Here is an 18,265-nt window from a genome sequence, read left to right as displayed (position 1 = left end):
ACATCTCCATGGTCATGTGGCCGGCATGACTAGATGCCAAAGGTGGACGGAACGCTGTTACCTTCCCACCATAGTGGTCCCTATTTTCCTACTTGTATTTTTTACGTGCTTTCGAACTGCTAGGTTGGCAGAAGCTGGGATGAGTAACAGGCGCTCACTCTGTTACGTGGCACTCGGGATTTGACCCGCCAAACTGCCAACTATCTGATCAACAGGCTCAGCGTCCTAACCCACTGAGCCACTGCATCCCTTAACAATAGTATGTACAGTTTATATTTATGAAGGTCAAGGGAAATGAGGTCACGGAAACAAAAGATTGCCAGACTTTAAGAGCTTAAAAACAGCATACCACAGCACATTTTTTTGCCTACATTTCTAAATTCTAAATTCTAAGCCTTCTATTTCTGGAGGGATTTTATAATAAACCTTACTCAGTTTTCTAGGGTTTAGTTGCTTGCTCTTTTCTTTGGTTTACATTCCAGATTTCCTGTAATAGTACTACATCATAAATCATAAATCACACAATAGTCAGGACTCAGTTCCCAGTATATCTGCTTCCTGGCATTTAGTTTTGAATGAAACTTGTCAGAAAGTAAGGTAAGTGCAGACTGAAACATAGTACAAAATTATGGCTCTGGTGTTGATTCAGGAGTGAATTTTTTAACATGTATTTTGAAATACAGAAGATTATTGAGTGAGTAATAGAAATGTCTGTGTTGAAGGAAGGTTAATTAGGTTCTGGGCACTGATTGGATTACTTTATTGGTTTATCAGTATTAATTATGAATGTGAATTAATGGATTATGATGTCTGTGTTTTATGCTATGCATGGCCCTTAGTTATGTAAAGGGATTAAAATGGTGAAAAAATAAATAAGATAAGTATTTCATAGCAGTGGGAATCTGAATCCCAGGAGAAGAGAGTCCTTATCTTATAAATATCTTCAAGAAGATTAAGATGTAGAAGATAATTAATTTCTCTTCGGTGCTGTTTTCAAAAAACAAGCACAGAATCAGAAATGAACAGAAAGGTTGATCCCCTTGATAACGAGAGGAAAGGAATATTCTTTAAGGATTGCCTTTAATAATTTTCATGCATGCCTGGTCTTTATCTCAGTATTTAATATCTAAACCATTTAGCTAAACATCTAGAAGCTAAATGCTGGCAGGTCTTTGGAAATGGTGATTATGATCTAGGTAGCAATAAGCCCAGTCCTTCATATATATTTGCATCACCATTGTTTGCATTAATTTATCAGAAGGTATTATATCTTCTATGGTCAAATGCAACAAAACAAAAAGGTGTAGATTATTTATTTTCTGTTTAAGCTAATAGTCACATCTCATATTGTCAAGAAATAATAAGAAGAGATAGTACAGTTAAGCAGTCAGATAGTGCATGTTAGTACTGTGCTAACCACTACCAGCATAGATAATAAGAATATCACGTTCCTTTATAAAAAAAAGGAAACTCTTACAATTTAATTCCAGGTTATATGGACGCCAGTCTAGTCCGTAGCTCATTCTTAGTACTTGACGAAATGGAGAAAATCTTTTGGTTACTTGTCTATGGAGAAGTGTACAAATACGATGATGCTGATTAGCAAATACAAGCTATGTGTGTTAACGGCTTGGAAAACAGAAGTAAACTGGGCATGTATATAAATACTGTGCATATGTAGACACACAAACACATGCATATATAAAATGACCCATTTTCTATCAATGACTTTTGTTCAAGAAGAGGAAGTTAATGAGTGTTTCTCATTGTGAGAGCACATCTGCAGTCAACTGAAATTCTGAATGATGAATTATAGATGAGTGTACCTGAGGGGGCTGAGATGACTGCTATCAGATCTATGCGAAGTGAGAGTCTGAAAGGGATGCTTAGAGAAAAGGAAGTCTTTAATTATTAACAAACCTTTATATGGGATGGGGAGGCAGCCCTGGCCTTCCTACGGCAAGCATTTTCCTTTATGTCAGAACAAATAGAAAATATATGGAAAATTCAGGGAATACATTCCAGACCAGTCTGGAATGCTCTCGAGTAAGTGTTGTTTTGTATGTTTGTCTTATGTGACAGTCAGTTTTCTTCCATGCTGAAGTGGCACAATTCATGAAGGATAAGACCATAGTTTCACTAGACTCTGATGACTGTGTTTTACTGCAAGTGTTATCCATAATTTACAACAATATATTGAGGTTGAAATGAAATTTGTCTTGAGGGACGATTCTTTCAAAAAAAGGATCACTGTGTGCTCTTTACAGCACGCACTGTTCACAATCTGATACCAAAATAAAGTATCTCTATGCCATTCGTTCTTTCCGTCGGTTATGCAATAGTCTAAGTTGAGGCGTTTGACATCATCAGTTTTAGGATTTCTGACATTCATTCATGTCATTTTTTTAACGTGCTTTGACTTCTTCATTGCAACATTACAATGCTTTTTTCAAATGTTACAGTGTAAAACATTTTAATCAAAGTAAATGACAACATTTGTTGATTTAATAAAATTCTAATCTAAATTAAAAGAAATTTTTCCCTGAAATACCCTTGCACCTTGTGGCTTGGAAGGTTGAAAAATAATTATTTTATTTTTTATAAAATTTAAAGACCATTTCAAGTCAAAAATTACTCAGGTACATAAACACAAAAGTAGTACAATACTAATGCAGCACCATAAATATAATGATAAAATATTATTCATAACAGTAATACAGTGTTTATCCATTTATTATCCTAATTGATTTCTGAAGACCTATTAACAGCAAGGCTTCAGAGTGGGCTCATCCTTGCTTGGAGATCAAGTTGTTCCGAAGGAGGCAGTGGTCCCAAAGAATGTTTATTTTCTTGCCCCCTCCTGTTGCATGATAAATAGGGAGCCTCCATAGATATTCAGTGTTTGTTCAGGTCAGGTGGGTAAAATATATTTAGGAAAGATCATCTTGTAGGTATCTAGGCCCCAAGCTTTGTAGGTAGGAACGTATGGCCCTAGGGAATGGCCTTTATACAAATAAAGTAAATAATCAGGAACAACATACAAACCCAATAAATAAATGCTTGTTTATTCTGAATCACATATGGTAAAATTTGGGGAAGGTCTTAAGAGATGGAGGCACTGGCTGTGTTCACATGTAGCAGTAGGCTATAGTAAGTAAGCTTATCAGGAAAGCTTGATGAACCTTATTGTGATTGGTGTCATATCCATATCCATATCCATATCCATATCCATATCCATATCCATATCCCTATCCCTATCCCTATCCCTATCCCTATCCCTATCCCTATCCCTATCCCTATCCCTATCCCTATCCCTATCTCTATCTCTATCTCTATCTCTATCTCTCTATCTCTCTATCTCTATCTATCTATCTATCTATCTATCTATCTATCTATCTATCTATCTATCATCTATCTATATATGTTTTAAATGTTTGTTAAGTATTTAGAATGCACTTGCTTAGGTCCCAAGCATGGGACAAATCTCTTTACTCTCCTACCATCCGGTAGGAGATATAGGAATATAGCCAGCCATACCAACAGGCTGAAAAATAGCTTTTACCCGTGGGCTATTAGGCTTTTAAATGGGACATAATCTCTGTCAACGTATGCAGAATTTACTTGGGAGGCCGGTGTGTGGTGTAGTTGGTTCACATGGTGTGGTAGGATGGAGGGTTTGTTGTCACTGTGTGTTGGGGGGAGAGAGCACAGGGGGAGGCTCAGCTAATCTCAATGTACACATGTTGTACTTTGACAATAAAGGTTTATTTATTTATTTATATTTATTTATTTCCTGTTTCAGCCTAACCCAAGGCCATCTACAGGCAGTAGCCACAGCAGTGGCAGCTCATATTTGTGTAATTTTTTTTTTGGATGTTGCTTTCAGTCTGCCTCCTCATGGCCTCTATCTATCTCTTTGAGCAATGTTACAGGACACTTTATCAAAACAGTTTGAAAAGACAAAAGAATCCATTATTGTAACTGATAATTTCCCCTCTCTTCATTTTTGTAAAATCTCACCCATGGAAATAGCTCCCCATTTTTTCCCCATTTATCTTCCAGTGGGAAAGCAAATATTCTGGGGTTTCTGATCATGGATCTTCTATTATCTTGCTTTTCCTATAATCACCTTAAGTCAAACCCATTTTAGTTAATCAATAAGTTAATATATATGCTATTAACTGTATCCTTTATTCAGTTTCTAATGAACTCATTTGCCATTTAGAATGTTATAGTTGAACAAGCAAGAAAATGTTGGCACAGGATACTGTGCTTATTATCGTGCCAAAGGCTTGGCACATCATTTGTTTATAAAAATCTATTTCTAATTAATTCTCTTGAAATCTGGCAAGTGGACATTTTTGTTACTGTAAACAAGTCTGTACAAAATATTAATTTAGCGTGAAATGTGTGTATGTTGTCCCCCATATCTGAACAAATGGTAGAGATAACTTTATATTATGGAAATTAGTGGAATTTGTTAAAAGGCAACCTTTTTCTCACAGTGATGTGTGCAAGTAGTAACTGTCCTGTAAGCAAAAGGTGGTCTTTGAAGAAACAGGACAGAAAGAGTGTTGACACTTTTGAACTTTGGTGTTGGAGAAGATTCCTAAGAATGCTGTGGACAGACACAATTACAAACCAATGGACCATTGAACAAATCAACCCAGAGTTCTCCTTCAAGGCACGGATGATCAAATGCCTCCACTTCGGACACATTCTGGGAAGACTCAACTCTCTGGAAAAAAATTCTAATGCTGGGAAAGGTAGAAAGAATTTAGCAGCTAAATGGATAGACTCAGTTACAATGATCATCAGTACACTATTGAAAGACTTAAAGAACCAGGTTAAGGGCAGATCATAATAGAGGAAATCTATCTATGTAATTGCTGAGAACCATCACTGACTTGATAACACATAATCAGTCAACCAATTATCTGCTATAGCAGAAATTTGGTCTACAGAAAGGGCAAAGTGACCCAAGTTAATTTTAGCATCAGGAAACAGTGTTGAAGGCTGGAGAGATTCGCAGCAATTCATTTCTTTCAACTCCAGTGTTGCTAATACAGTTAAATAGACAAAGGCAAGGAAGATTAAAAAGAAAAAAAAAGAAAAAACTGGGAAAGCTAACTTGTACAAAAATATAGATGGTAGTTGAGAGTTCATGAAACATGCAACATGCACCCCGTAATTGCTTTTCTGCACTAAGACCTTACATTTTAAAATGAAAGAAAACGTTTTTAAAAATGCAGATAGCAAGAAGGACACAACCATTCCTTCTTCAACAGATATTTTGAGTACAGTCCATAATTGCATATTAATTTTTTATTTTATACATTTCATATAGAGCTGGACAAAATTGCCTTTCAGAATACTCTGTTAGACCTATGGATACTTTCTCATACTTGGAGGAGCGGGGAAGGGTAAATTCCATAACCATTTCTGAAGGGCAGGATTCCTCCTCAGTGGTGACATTAACGTTGCTGCTGAAAAAGCCAGAAAGATCTTTCCTGAAATGTGATTTCCAAATTTAATGGAAGCATGGGAAATGCACAAATCTTGCATCCCTCCATGCAGGCCAATAAAGTAAATGTATGACATGGGTTAAGGGTAGTTGATTCAGACTGGAGAAACATAAATGAAACCTACCTTTTGCTAAGTTTAGCCCCTTACTGAATGATAGCAGTGAATCACTTGCAGTCCAGATTACTTTCAGGATCATTGTAGGGATAAATGAAGAGATAATATTTATGTGTATATATCAGAACCAAAGGCAATGCTTGAAAGAGGGCATGGGCTGCAAGGATAAAAAAAATCAAATGGTTCTGGTATTGATTTTGCTATATTCTTTGCTTCCCCCCCCTCATGGCTTTCTTTTCTTTCCTTATTATTTTTTTCTGTATTTTAGATAATGTTGCACAGTGTAGGCATGTGCAGTACCTCAGAATCAGAGCCACAAAGAAGTTTGGGGCCAAGTGTGGGCATGAACACCATACTGTGAATGCCTCTTTACTTTGAACATGAATTTTCCTTGGATGACAAGGCTATTGTGGAAGTATAGGAAAAAGCGCAGCTTCTTACATGAATTTGTCTCATATGCTCAAAGGAATTTTTGTGGCTTTACTCTATATCTATAGTTTTGCATATTCCTAGAATAGCATGACAGGACATCACACCCTATCTCAGGGGTGTCAAACTCAATTTCATTGAGGGCTGCATCAGCATTGCGGTTGCCCTCAGGGGGCCGGGTGGGTGTGGCCTGGGTGGGCATGGCCTACTGGGTGGGCGTGGCTAGAGTGCGTATGCCCTAGTGGGTGGGCGTGGCCAGCTCTACATCATTCGCATCAAGGATGCCTATGGGGGCCTGGGCAGGAGTGGGACAGATCTGAGGTTGTCTGGCAGAAGGGGGGTCTCTGGTCCAGGGCCAAGGCAGCGGGGGCTGTTCCCTCACTGTTTCCAGGATGGCTTCGCGGAACACATGAAACCACTTCGTGGGCCAGATCCGGCCCCCGGGCCTTGTGTTTGACATGTCTGCCCTAGCTCTTCAAAATTGCAAGGACTTTCCTCCAACTCTTCAGAATGTCTTTAAAATAATTTCTACAAAAAAATTTCATAAAATCAAACGGGAATAGAGAGGTTCTCTGCCCAGGAATAATTCAGATCCTGTAAGAGTACAGTTAGTCCTCGATTTACAACTAGTTACTTAATGACTGTTCAAAATTATATCAGACTTCAAAAAAATTACTGATGATCCATGTTCAAAGTTACAACTGCCACTCCTTCCTTTGAGGTGACATGATTGCATTTTGAGTGCTTAGCAACTGGCTCACATGGGTGTGATTTATGACTCTCCCCCCTAGTTTTTGCTGTTTTTTGCTAGTTTCTGCCAAAAAACACCCATTCAAAAGAATGGGTTTGCTTAACGACCATTTTATTTGCTTAATGATCACATGATTTGCTTTATGAGTGTGGTGATTTGCTTTACCACTGTTGTAGAAATGATCATAAAATCACATGGTGCCTTGACTTACAAATGCAATAAGTTATAACAGAAATTCTTCGGCTCCACCATGGTTGTAAGTTGAGGAATACCTGTGTCTTTTTTTCTTCATGTAGATCATAGTAAATGCAACTGTACCATGCATCTATAAACTGGAGGATATCTGGGTGTCAAATAAATTTCTTGCATCTAACACTCTTTTTCAACTTCCTGATAAGAAAAAAAAAGTTTTAGTATTTGCATTAACAAAGCTATTTTTCATATCCCCCCCATACATTTAGTAAAAGCATGCATTCTTCTCTTGGGGGAATGGGAAATCAAGGAGTAAAAGGGCTTGATGTCTAATCCAGTGTATATTATCTCTCCATCTTCTCTATTGATGCCTATGGGCAGATCTTAATTTTAATGCTTTTATTGTATTTGAAAATCTTGATGATTCCCTGAATAATTTTTTAAAACTTCCATTATAGCTAACAAAATAGTAGAAGAAGCTTACTTGGAAAACTGGTGAAGAAAAGTTGTTGAAATAAGCTATTGTGTAGTGGGTTCTGGACCGCATGGATGACTCCGGACAACAGGGCTCAGCATAATAGACCTTTATTGAAGCTAGCACATGACTGGAGACAAAGGGCTATTAGCCCCTCTTATATACCTAGCCAGGTATACCTGGGACTAATCCCCTTGTCCAGATTTCCTGCCAAGGACCACTCTGCCAATCTGGACAGGGTACCCTGCCACCTGGTGGTGTCTGTGGCTCAATCCTGTGGAAACAACCCCTATATACATAACATAAGCTATTTGGGTTGTCACCTCCTTTCAGAAATATATGTTGAAGAAAAGTAGCCTGCTTCAAATCTGCTAGGATCTGATTTTTTAGAAAGGAACAGCAGAAGCCATTGTGGGATGAGAGGCTAAAGTAATGTATGTGTTTATTTCCAAGAAAGGAGACAATGTGTGTGTCAAAACATCCCCAATGCTGCCACTCTATCTGCGCATTCACTGCCAAGACAAGTAAGCTTCATTATAACAAATGAATTTAACCATATCTTTTCCCATTAGAATACAGATCATAGAACATTAATACGTACTTTCCTTTAAGTAATGCTAGTTTCACTTTGACAAGAGAGCAGTAATTGGTGCTTCATTTTCACATGTATAAGCCAAATATGCAGGGTCTCAGAAAGCATTTTAGAGATTTCCATCTCCCATTCTAATCTAACATTATGTCCATAATTCTACAGTCAGCAAGGTATTTCAAGAACAGGCTCGCATAGAACAATGAATAAGATATGTGATATTTTCGTTGAAAAGTAGATCTCATAATTCTGTAAGAATTCTTTAGATAAATGGTAGAGCCAATGACAATGTTTCTAAATCAAGATTCAGAAAATCCCAGAGATTTTTCACTCCAAGGTCAGTGATGGAGCCTGGATCTGGGAGGAGAAAACATGAGTTTAAATCCACTTCCACCCAACATTTTGATGACACTTTCAGCAGGACTCCTATCTTCAACCGTTTGGGACAGGAAAGGCTAAAGACCTGAAGAATCAAAAGTTTCTATCACTGCCCAGCCCTGGATTTTGGGGCAGGTTTGGTTCATTGCTCGCATTAGGGCAGAACATTTAGAAAAAATAAAACTTGTCCTCATTTCTGTTCTCTCTGTCGATGCTTTACATTGTTAGACCTATCTACCAGAATAGAAAATTGCTATGCCAAGATAAGAAATGCCACTGCTGCTTCTGGTTTTAAAAAGATGTAATTTATAATGATAATCAAGTTGGCAAGCAAGGTTAATGCATGGTACCATGTAAATGGTTAGGCTGATGACTTAACAGTACTCTTCCCACTTTGCAAAGTTGCCTTTTATTTAATTAAGGCTCTCCAGGAGGTTGACATTTTTCTCTTGCTGAGAAAACAGCTGTATTGTAACTATGAATCCTCCAAAGAGCTAAATGTAATTGTGACTGCTGAGAATCTTTGCAGTACAATTCTAGTTGTTGTCTTTTTAGTGCTAGGAATGTCTTTTTCTGTCATTGCAACCTTCATTGATATTAAAAACTGCATGCTACTCTTCCATAAATAACATTTAATGAGGTGCTTCCCCTAACAGCATAGAATACCCATTGATGGTATTTTATTTCCTTATTTGAATTATTGTATATAGCTACTCATTTCAGATACTGTATGTGATTCTAGGTGTTGTATTGCCTAAGCTGTGTCTGTCTATTCTAAGAGAAGAACAGTTACAACTGAAGAAAATCAATAAAATATGAATCTCAGAATGAGTTTAAACATTTGTTGTGAATTGCCTTACTTGTTCTTTTTTGTTATAGCTTATTCATTAAGCCATGTTTAAGCCAATCATGGCTTGACTCATTGTGCTTTCTGCACTGAATTGCTCAATGATCTCCTTGGTTTAAATGAAGTGATCATGGAAGGTTACAGTCTCCACAGTGTTCCACAATTATCTTTCTCAGTTTTTAGTGTTCACACTCATCAACTGGATGAGTGTCCATATGCAACTTACTGCCCTAGATAATGTAACTAACTCTTAGATTCACAAAGCTAATAGTGGCTGTTTAATGGTTTTAATGTTTGTAAGCTACCCAGAGATGCCTCTAGATGAGATGGATGACACATACATACATACATACATACATACATACATACATAAAAAAGGTAAAGGTAAAGGTTCCCCCGCACATGCGTGCTAGTCGTTTCCAACTCTAGAGGCCAGTGCTCATCTCCGTTTCAAAGCCGAAGAGCCAGCGCTTGTCCGAGGACATCTCCGTGGTCATGTGGCTGGCATGACTAGATGCCAAAGGCGCACGGAACGCTGTTACCTTCCTAGCGTAGTGGTCCCTATTTTTCTACTTGCATTTTTTTATTATTGAAAAGTTTTAAAATACAATTTTCCTTTAAAAAAAAACCCCTTCCCCCTCTCTCCTCCCCCCCTACCTCCCCCCCTCCCTCCCTCCCTCCTCCCCCCCTGCCTCCCCCCCTCCCCCCCTCCCCCCCGACTTCCCAGAGCTGAATACAAGGTATATATATAAAAAGAAAAAAAGAAAGGCAAACATAAGCAACCATGTACTAACAACTATAAATTCTAAAATCCATCACTCTCTAGCTTATATAAGATAAAACAAACCTTAGCAATATTAAATATATATAAAAAACTAAAATAAAAAAGAGACACTTTCTAGCTTATATAGGAAAACAAACCTTAATAATATTAAATATACATTAAAAACAAGAAAAAAAAACCCAAAATAGAAAGAGAAAAAAAAACAGAAAAAAAGGAAAAAAGAATTATTCAAATACTATATAATACTTCTCAACCCTATACTTGTCCTAAATAGACTCCATCCATTTTGTCCATTCCATGATATAACGTTCTTACAAATAATCTTTCAAATTAACCAAAATCTTCGCCACCTCAACCAAATCAGAAAACTTTAAAGTCCACTCTTCTGTAATCGGCCGTTCCTCTTCCAGTACCACATCTATAATTATTCCAAACAATAAAAAAGATTGCGAACAAAACTTTAACCTCCATTTGGAAATCTTCTATATATTCCACCAAACTTTAATCCAAAAAAACTCACCCTTTCCACAAAACCACCACATATAAAAAATATATTGCGTCTACACCCAAATCTTTTCCCACCTCCCATACTTGACTATGAATACGTCTTAGAAATTCCATAGACTTCTGCAAATCCTGCTATTTTCTCTTCTTAGATCGTTTTGCAGCAGCACGCGTCACCCTCTGTTCTATAGAATCATCCGACGAAGTTGTATCTTGATCTCCTCCAACACCGTTGTCTTCTATCTGACCACCTTCGACCTCTTGATGCACTCCTTCTCCAGATCCCTTTTCAGCTTCCAGAAGTGTTAATGGCGTTGCATTTAGAACATTATTATAGAAATCACGCGCTTGCATCACAGTAACCAGACGGTACCTTTTACCTTCGTGCGTCACCATCAACCCAACTGGGATCTCCCATCTAAACCTTATATCTCGTTGCTTGAGCTCTTGCACAAGAAATGTAAAATCCTTCCTTCTCCTTAAAATCTTTGGAGGAATTTCTTTTAAGACCAAAACTTCTTGATTAGCAATCACAACTTTAGTATCATAAGCAGCTCGTATAACTTCATCTCTAGTTTCCCTTTTTGCAAAATATACCACCACATCTCTAGGCAACTTTCTCTGTCTAGCAATCCATGAATTCACACGAAACACTTTATCCATGCCTCCTTTTATTTCAGATGCTGGCTGTTTCAACACTACTTCAAAAGCCTCAGAAACCAGCTGCTTTAGATCTTCCTTGGTATTCTCCTTTAAGCCTCTAACTCTAATGGCAAACTGCATCTGGTAATATTGAGCAAGACTCAGTTCCTTTTCCACTTTATCTTCATTCTCCAATACTTTTGCTTCTAATATAGCATTCTTTTGAGTCAAATCTTCTAGCTTTTCCTCCAATTCTTCCACACAGCGAGCCACTTTACACACTGAAGACAAGATGTCTGCCTTCATCACTCTGAACTTCTGTTCCATCCTCTCCTCCATTCTCTCCTCCAATTTCTCCAATTTCTCCTCCATCTGTACAAATCTATCATTAATTGATTCCAAAATTACCTGGGTGTGTTTTTCAAGAGCATCTTGTAAGTCCTTTGATGTCAATACATCAGGAGGATGCAGCGCCTGCAGTAATGATTGTTGCACAGGAGAAGTTCCAGCACTCCGAAGAGTTTTAGGGGGTGGTTTAGCCGCCATCTTTTACCAAATGTGACGCACTTTCACTTCAGATTTATAATCCAAAAAAGTCCATCAAGCTGGAGAGTATAATATAATAATCCTCTTCACCTTTTCCTCTTGTATCGCTCTGCCTGCTCCTTTAATCCATAGTCATTCCTTCAGGCAGGGGTGGTCGCAGACGGCTGGCTCTGCTCCAAGAATCAGGAGCAGAGGCGCCGGCCAGCTGGGAGCAGCCCAGGCTACGGGGTAGTTCAATCCTTCAGCCGCCCAAGCCATAAGCTCAGGCAGCCCTGGAGAACTCTACCCCTACCTGGGAGCTCGCCCCCTCCTCTTCTCCCGAGGAGGGGGCTTCAAATTTGCCCGAACAGCTGATCGGCGCTGTTTCGGGCGAAAAAACAACAGCTGAGCCGCGGGCAGCCCGGGAAGGCTGTCTCCGTCGCCGCGGAGCCACCGGAAGTCTTTTCTACTTGCATTTTTATGTGCTTTCGAACTGCTAGGTTGGCAGAAGCTGGGATGAGTAACAGGCACTCACTCTGTTACGCGGCACTCAGGACAGAGTGAGTGCCTGTTACTCATCCCAGCTTCTGCCAACCTAGCAGTTCAAAAGCACATAAAAATGCAAGTAGAAAAATAGGGACCACTACGGTGGGAAGGTAACAGCATTCCGTGTGCCTTTGGCATCTAGTCATGCCGGCCACATGACCACATATACATATATAACCAATAGTTCCAGAGCAAATATATTCCATATAGAGGAGAAAGAAAGGAGTAGATATACAGAGATATGAGAAGTTCCCTGAGGATTGGCTCCAACTTCTGGTTCCACTGACTGACCCAGATTAGTTCCTGCAATAGATATACATGTTGCAGCTCTTCTGCTTGTCTCTAATAAATACAGATATTCTGGTGAGAAGGAAAGATGGATAGTGGAAGGCCCTCATAAGTGTTTTCCTATCTCTGAAGTACAGGAATTTCCTTTGAGAGTTATATACAATAAGCAGAATACAGTACTGTTTGTCTCCTACGCCCTGCAGTTTGATTGAGATACAGTTTTATTTATTTATTTTATTTTAATTCCATTTATATCCCGCCCTTCTCCGAAGACTCAGGGCGGCTTACAAGCTTAGCAGTAGCCTTCATTCTATGTATATGCCTGCTTATTAGGGCTTTCATACACCCCCCAAGCGGCATTATTACAAAGTCAGCTTATTGCCCCCAACAATCTGGGTCCTCATTTTACCTACCTCGGAAGGATGGAAGGCTGAGTCAACCTTGAGCCTGGTGGGACGCGAACCTGCACTAATTGCAGGCAGCTGGTGTTACTTAAGGAGGCATTAGCCCACTGCTCCACCAAGGCTCCTCAGTTAAACATAAGCAACGTTCTCCCTTGGAACATCTCAGCCATATAGTTCTCAAGGAAAATTCTGTAAAAGAAACAAAATGAAATAATAGTGGGTTGGGTGTTTTGGAAGGATGCACAAAAATAGAGAAAAGAAGAGTAGCATACTGAATCTAGTAAATGTGAAAAGGTACTGCAAAATATTTTTTTAAAAAATACTTAAAATATTTTATGTAAACATTCTCCTAATGTTAGCTTAGAAAACTAGGGAGTTTTGTAGAAAAAAGATTATTGAACATACTACTTTTCTATTTTTTGTTACGACCTGATTGAGGCTGTCCCTGGCACATGAAAAGTTCCTGAGTGATTAATTCTGGGTTACTTTGTTTGTTTTATGACATCTAATTGAGTGTAGAATGTGTGAGTCATTTTTGTAAAGAGCTTTCTCAAGGACAAGTCAAGGGCTGAGAGGATGCTGATGTATAAAGGCAGTGGAGGTATTTAGTAGGTTCAGCGTGAAAGAGTTCTGCTTTGAAAACAAGAAGATTGATACAGGAACTGAAATGAGCTGTGTCTATTCTGCTTTCAGAGGTGTTTAGTCTGATATTGTCCACAGATTGGTTTAGAATGTACATCGTACTGGCTGTCATGGGGCTTCACCAGAGCTGTCAATCTGTTACTAATGGCAGGCAATTTCTCTCACTCTGCCCCCCTCCCCTCTCCCCCAAGGGCTCTCTGCCACCTTTTATGTTGTTCATGAATGTTTTCCAACCTTTTTGGAATAGATTTTCAAGAACCACTAGATGATAGGGAGAGGAATTTCCAAAAAATTGCATTTTTCTGTACTACAAGTTCCTTTCTAAATATTTTCTGGCAACTAAATAATAAAAAAAAATAATAAAATATAGAAATACTATAAATCTTATTTGATTAATTCAGTATCTGAATTCAGGTTCCAATATCTCCTCTTGATTCTAAACAAGGAAATGCCCCACACATTGCAATGGTAAATACATATAGTGTGAAATGAATACTATATTATATATGTGCAAGCAGACATCTTTATGACACCTTGATACTGTATGTGGGTATGAGACATAGTGCTTCTTGCAGCTATTAGCAGAACTGGATAACTGAAGTATAGCTTACCAGTCGTGAGATTTAATTAAAATATAGAGATACTATAAATTCCTTACAGTGGAGATTAAGTATGCAGTCCTGCACATTTATACATGTATTACATTTCTATTAAATATTGTCACAGTCTTGCGTGGTTCAGTGGTGCGCAAACATTTAGCATCTATAGAGACTATAAAATTCAATCCAGTGGATGGAGCAGTTCACAAAGCAATTTGTCTATGAATATACACCTTCTTTTGGAATTACTAGGAGATAACCGATTGTGTACCATTTTCATCCTAGAGAAGATCTGTCTATGTGGTCATTAAAAGTTGACATCAACATCACGTAATAAAAAAGTGTGTTGATAAGATTGTCTAAATAATTCTAAAACAATTACTTGTCTCCTCATTTTTTTTAAATTTTAATTCCATTTATATCCCGCCCTTCTCTGAAGACTCAGGGCGGCTTACAAGCTTAGCAGTAGCCTTCATTCTATGTATATGCCTGCTTATTAGGGCTTTCACACACACCCCAAGCGGCATTATTACAAAGTCAGCTTATTGCCCCCAACAATCTGGGTCCTCATTTTACCTACCTCGGAAGGATGGAAGGCTGAGTCAACCTTGAGCCTGGTGGGATGCGAACCTGCACTAATTGCAGGCAGCTGGTGTTACTTAAGGAGGCATTAGCCCACTGCTCCACCAAGGCTCCTTGTGGGGTGAAGCAAGCTCAGAAAACTGTACTGATTAAAAAAAATTCTTCCATGACACTTTGTCAATAAATGAATAATGGTAGGTCAAGTTAAGAGCCTCCACTACTCTTCTTTTCTTTTAGAGAGATTAATGAACAGAATGCTTCATTACACCTCCCTTTTTACATTTCATAAATATATATATTTTCTTATTAAAACTCAATGGAAAGAGAATATTAAGACACATGAAGAAAAAAGAAGAGAGGAGATAAATGAATAGTAAGAAATCTATCAAATATTGAACATAATGTATCAGAAAGGTGAAAAAAGACTACCAAGATGCAACCCACTCTTATGGGTTACTATAATGTGGGTGGATCGCCAAAGAAAGATGACTGAGTTGGATAGATGATTGTTTCTGCCTTGTTGTCTTGAGATATGTCCAAATAATAGGAAATAACACATTTTTAAACTTGTTTATTCAAACCTTAATTTCATTGTATTCAATTGAGCTTTCCCTTTAGTAAGTACATTTAGAATTACACTAAAGCCAAACCAGGCTTGGTGCCAGATCCTTTGATTTAAGAGTAGTTCTGGAACTATGACAACTAGATAATATTAATTAAAAGATTTATGAACTTGATGAAATATTAGTATCAATTAACTGTGTCTTAACTATTTTTCAGTCAATCTTTATTGATGTCAGTTTTTTGTTTTTACTTCTAAAGGAGAAATTCCTTCATTCTGTGGGAATTGTGTATTCATAATGCAAAATAATGCTACCAATTATCATCTCTGTTTTGCTGTGTACTGCCATTAAATTGCACATCTCTCCCACATCATTTTTATTCATTATTTAATTATCTAGTTTGGTAATCTGAGACATTCTTTTGAGGTGGCTTACTTTGCCTTATTTTCTTGTACCCAAAGCAGCAGCCATCTATCATATTTAGTTTTTAAGAATGTTTTTAAGAAACATGGAGGGGGGAGGGGGAGGCAGAATCATTGTACATGAAGATGGTGCCAGAGATTGGTGTTATAGCATGCATACTCTTTGTCAGGAAGCTTGATAATTCTCAAGAAAAGTATCTAGGGGTACAGTGATGATAGCAAACTGTGTTGCCCTAGAATAAACTTTAATTGACTTTACACTTAAGCACCTCCAAATACATTGCAATATAATAATTATGTTTTTGAATTGTTACTCCATTGCATTTAGTTGTTCACTCACAGCTTTTTACCATATGCCTGTGAATTTTTCTTAGCACTGTCTTTAAAATGTTAATTTGGAAATTTCATGAACGTTCTTCTACAATAGATGCAGTACACCCATCTAGTCTGTTTTCACAGCAATGTTTGATTTTTGTACAAATCCTTTGGAAAAACTGTTTCTGAATGTGAGGAAATGTTATGAAGCATTTCTTGTCAAACCATTAAAGAAGATGCATATTTTTTCCAACTCTTACTTCAAGCTGTTGCTGACTATGTTCAGATGTGTACAAGCGCAAAGATTTCCCTTTGCTGGAAAAAATAATATCAAATGATGTCTTTTGAAGGACATTGCTAATTGATACTGCAATTGGAAGAGATCCATAAACATCACTTACAAATCACTTTCTTAAGGTTCTTTAAAGAAGTTGTGCTATCCAGCAGCTGCCCCTGGATTTTCCATTTTAGAGATGCTCACACCAAAAATATACAGCGTACATCCCCTAAAATCATTTTGTTTGTCTTACTCCAATATATTTCTCTGCAACTGTTTATAATAACATTTCCTTGTAGGATCAACACTTTGTCTCCTGATTAGTTTTTTAATGCACTGTGCAATAAACTTTGCAGTAGCTAGAGGAAATGACACAACAGTTAATTATAGTAAGAGATTTTGAGTTTGGACTGACTTGAACATTAGGATGAAATATAACTACTTTAAGACAGCTGAATTTCAGCTTAAGGTCTCTTTCAGGCATTATGTTAATAAATGGCATTTCCTGGCATATTCGTAAATAGAATGACAGTTACTGTATATATTCCTAGGTATAACATGATATAAATTGGATATTACGTATAGCATTTATGTTATATAAATGCTCACTACACGTTGGCTGGCTCTGCATCTTTTTATGACTAATAGAAAACACTTTTGTTTCAAAAGACTCAGATTTTTTTCAGTCTTCTGTTATGCTTCTTTCTCTCAAAGCAATCCCTTAATATTTGAGGAAAGTTCTGGAATAGTATTGAGTAAGGCTCTGAAGACTGATTTAGTTGGGAGAATGGAAAAAAGTGGGAGGAAACATGTCCAAGCAGAAGCATTTTATTGTTACTAAATGGAACTTAAGGGCAGAAATATTTCACAATACCACCCAATACTTTTCTTAGCTATAAAAACATAGACAGGAAATTGTGAACTTATTTTTATCTATTACTTTGCTAATATAATTGAAATTTTGTAAATTTGTTTGCTAAATTAATCCTCTTTTTAGCATTCTGTATAAACATAAGTTGGATTGTTTGCCCGTGGATTTTTAGCATTCTTTTTGCCTAATGGAAAAGCTAGAGTAGAATTGTGTTTCTCAAATGCCTTTGCAAATACCCAGACATCTCTGTGATACATTAGCTGAGAATGAGTTTGCCAAAAGAAAATTACAAAACTGGAAGTCTAATAAACTATAAATGCTAAGTGATAAAAGCAAAAAAGTTGTATTTTAAACCGTAGTTTAAAAAATATTAACAGATTTGTCACTTACTATTAATTTTTCCTTGATCTGTAGGATTACCTGGCACTACTGCTGACCTAGATAAAAGAAGGCTAATTTTTGGGAAAAACTTTATACCTCCAAAGAAGCCAAAAACTTTCATACAGTTAGTCTGGGAAGCATTGCAGGATGTGACTCTCATCATCTTGGAAATCGCAGCCATCATATCTCTTGGGCTCTCATTTTATCATCCACCTGGAGAAGAAAATGAAGGTAAAACTTGTTTCTCCATTGTTTATCTAATAAATATTATTTCCTTGGTTCCATTGTTACATAGGCTTGGGAGCAGCAGCAGGTTCTCTGTTTTTAATATCCAGTTTTCTGCCTATTAACTAAAGGATTAATGTGATATGACTTACTTTAAAATTGTTCCTCAATTTTGTATCTCTTAATTTCATATGGGAAAATTATAGACTTGAACATAATGTGACTACCTCTGAACTGAACATCATTTTAAGAGGTGCAATGCCATAATGTATATTGTGGCTGATAGTGACTTATCAGTTGGTGCAGGAATAAAAGAGAAACATATCATATGGCTTGATTTTATTTTTGTCTACCAAATCCTTATTTTTCCCCCTGAATTAACTATTGTAGGTAT

At 37.4% G+C, this 18,265-nt stretch overlaps 1 protein-coding gene across 8 annotated transcripts in view; it reads left to right on the top strand.

The window, feature by feature from the left end:
* Nucleotides 1-18,265, top strand: part of ATP2B2 (ATPase plasma membrane Ca2+ transporting 2) — a gene marked incomplete at both ends in the record, with an annotated part of 146,364 nt that overhangs the window by 16,134 nt on the left and 111,965 nt on the right. For all 8 annotated transcript variants that reach the window (XM_083353874.1, XM_083353881.1, XM_083353880.1 and 5 more), the window contains one exon: nt 17,680-17,877. In XM_083353874.1, coding sequence (XP_083210000.1) covers nt 17,680-17,877 — 198 coding nt within the window. The remainder of the gene's footprint in view (nt 1-17,679; nt 17,878-18,265) is intronic.

The sequence above is a fragment of the Vipera ursinii genome, assembly GCF_947247035.1.
Source record: "Vipera ursinii genome assembly, chromosome: 2".
In the NCBI taxonomy this organism is placed as follows: domain Eukaryota; kingdom Metazoa; phylum Chordata; class Lepidosauria; order Squamata; family Viperidae; genus Vipera; species Vipera ursinii.
This window is presented reverse-complemented; position numbering and strand designations above follow the sequence as displayed.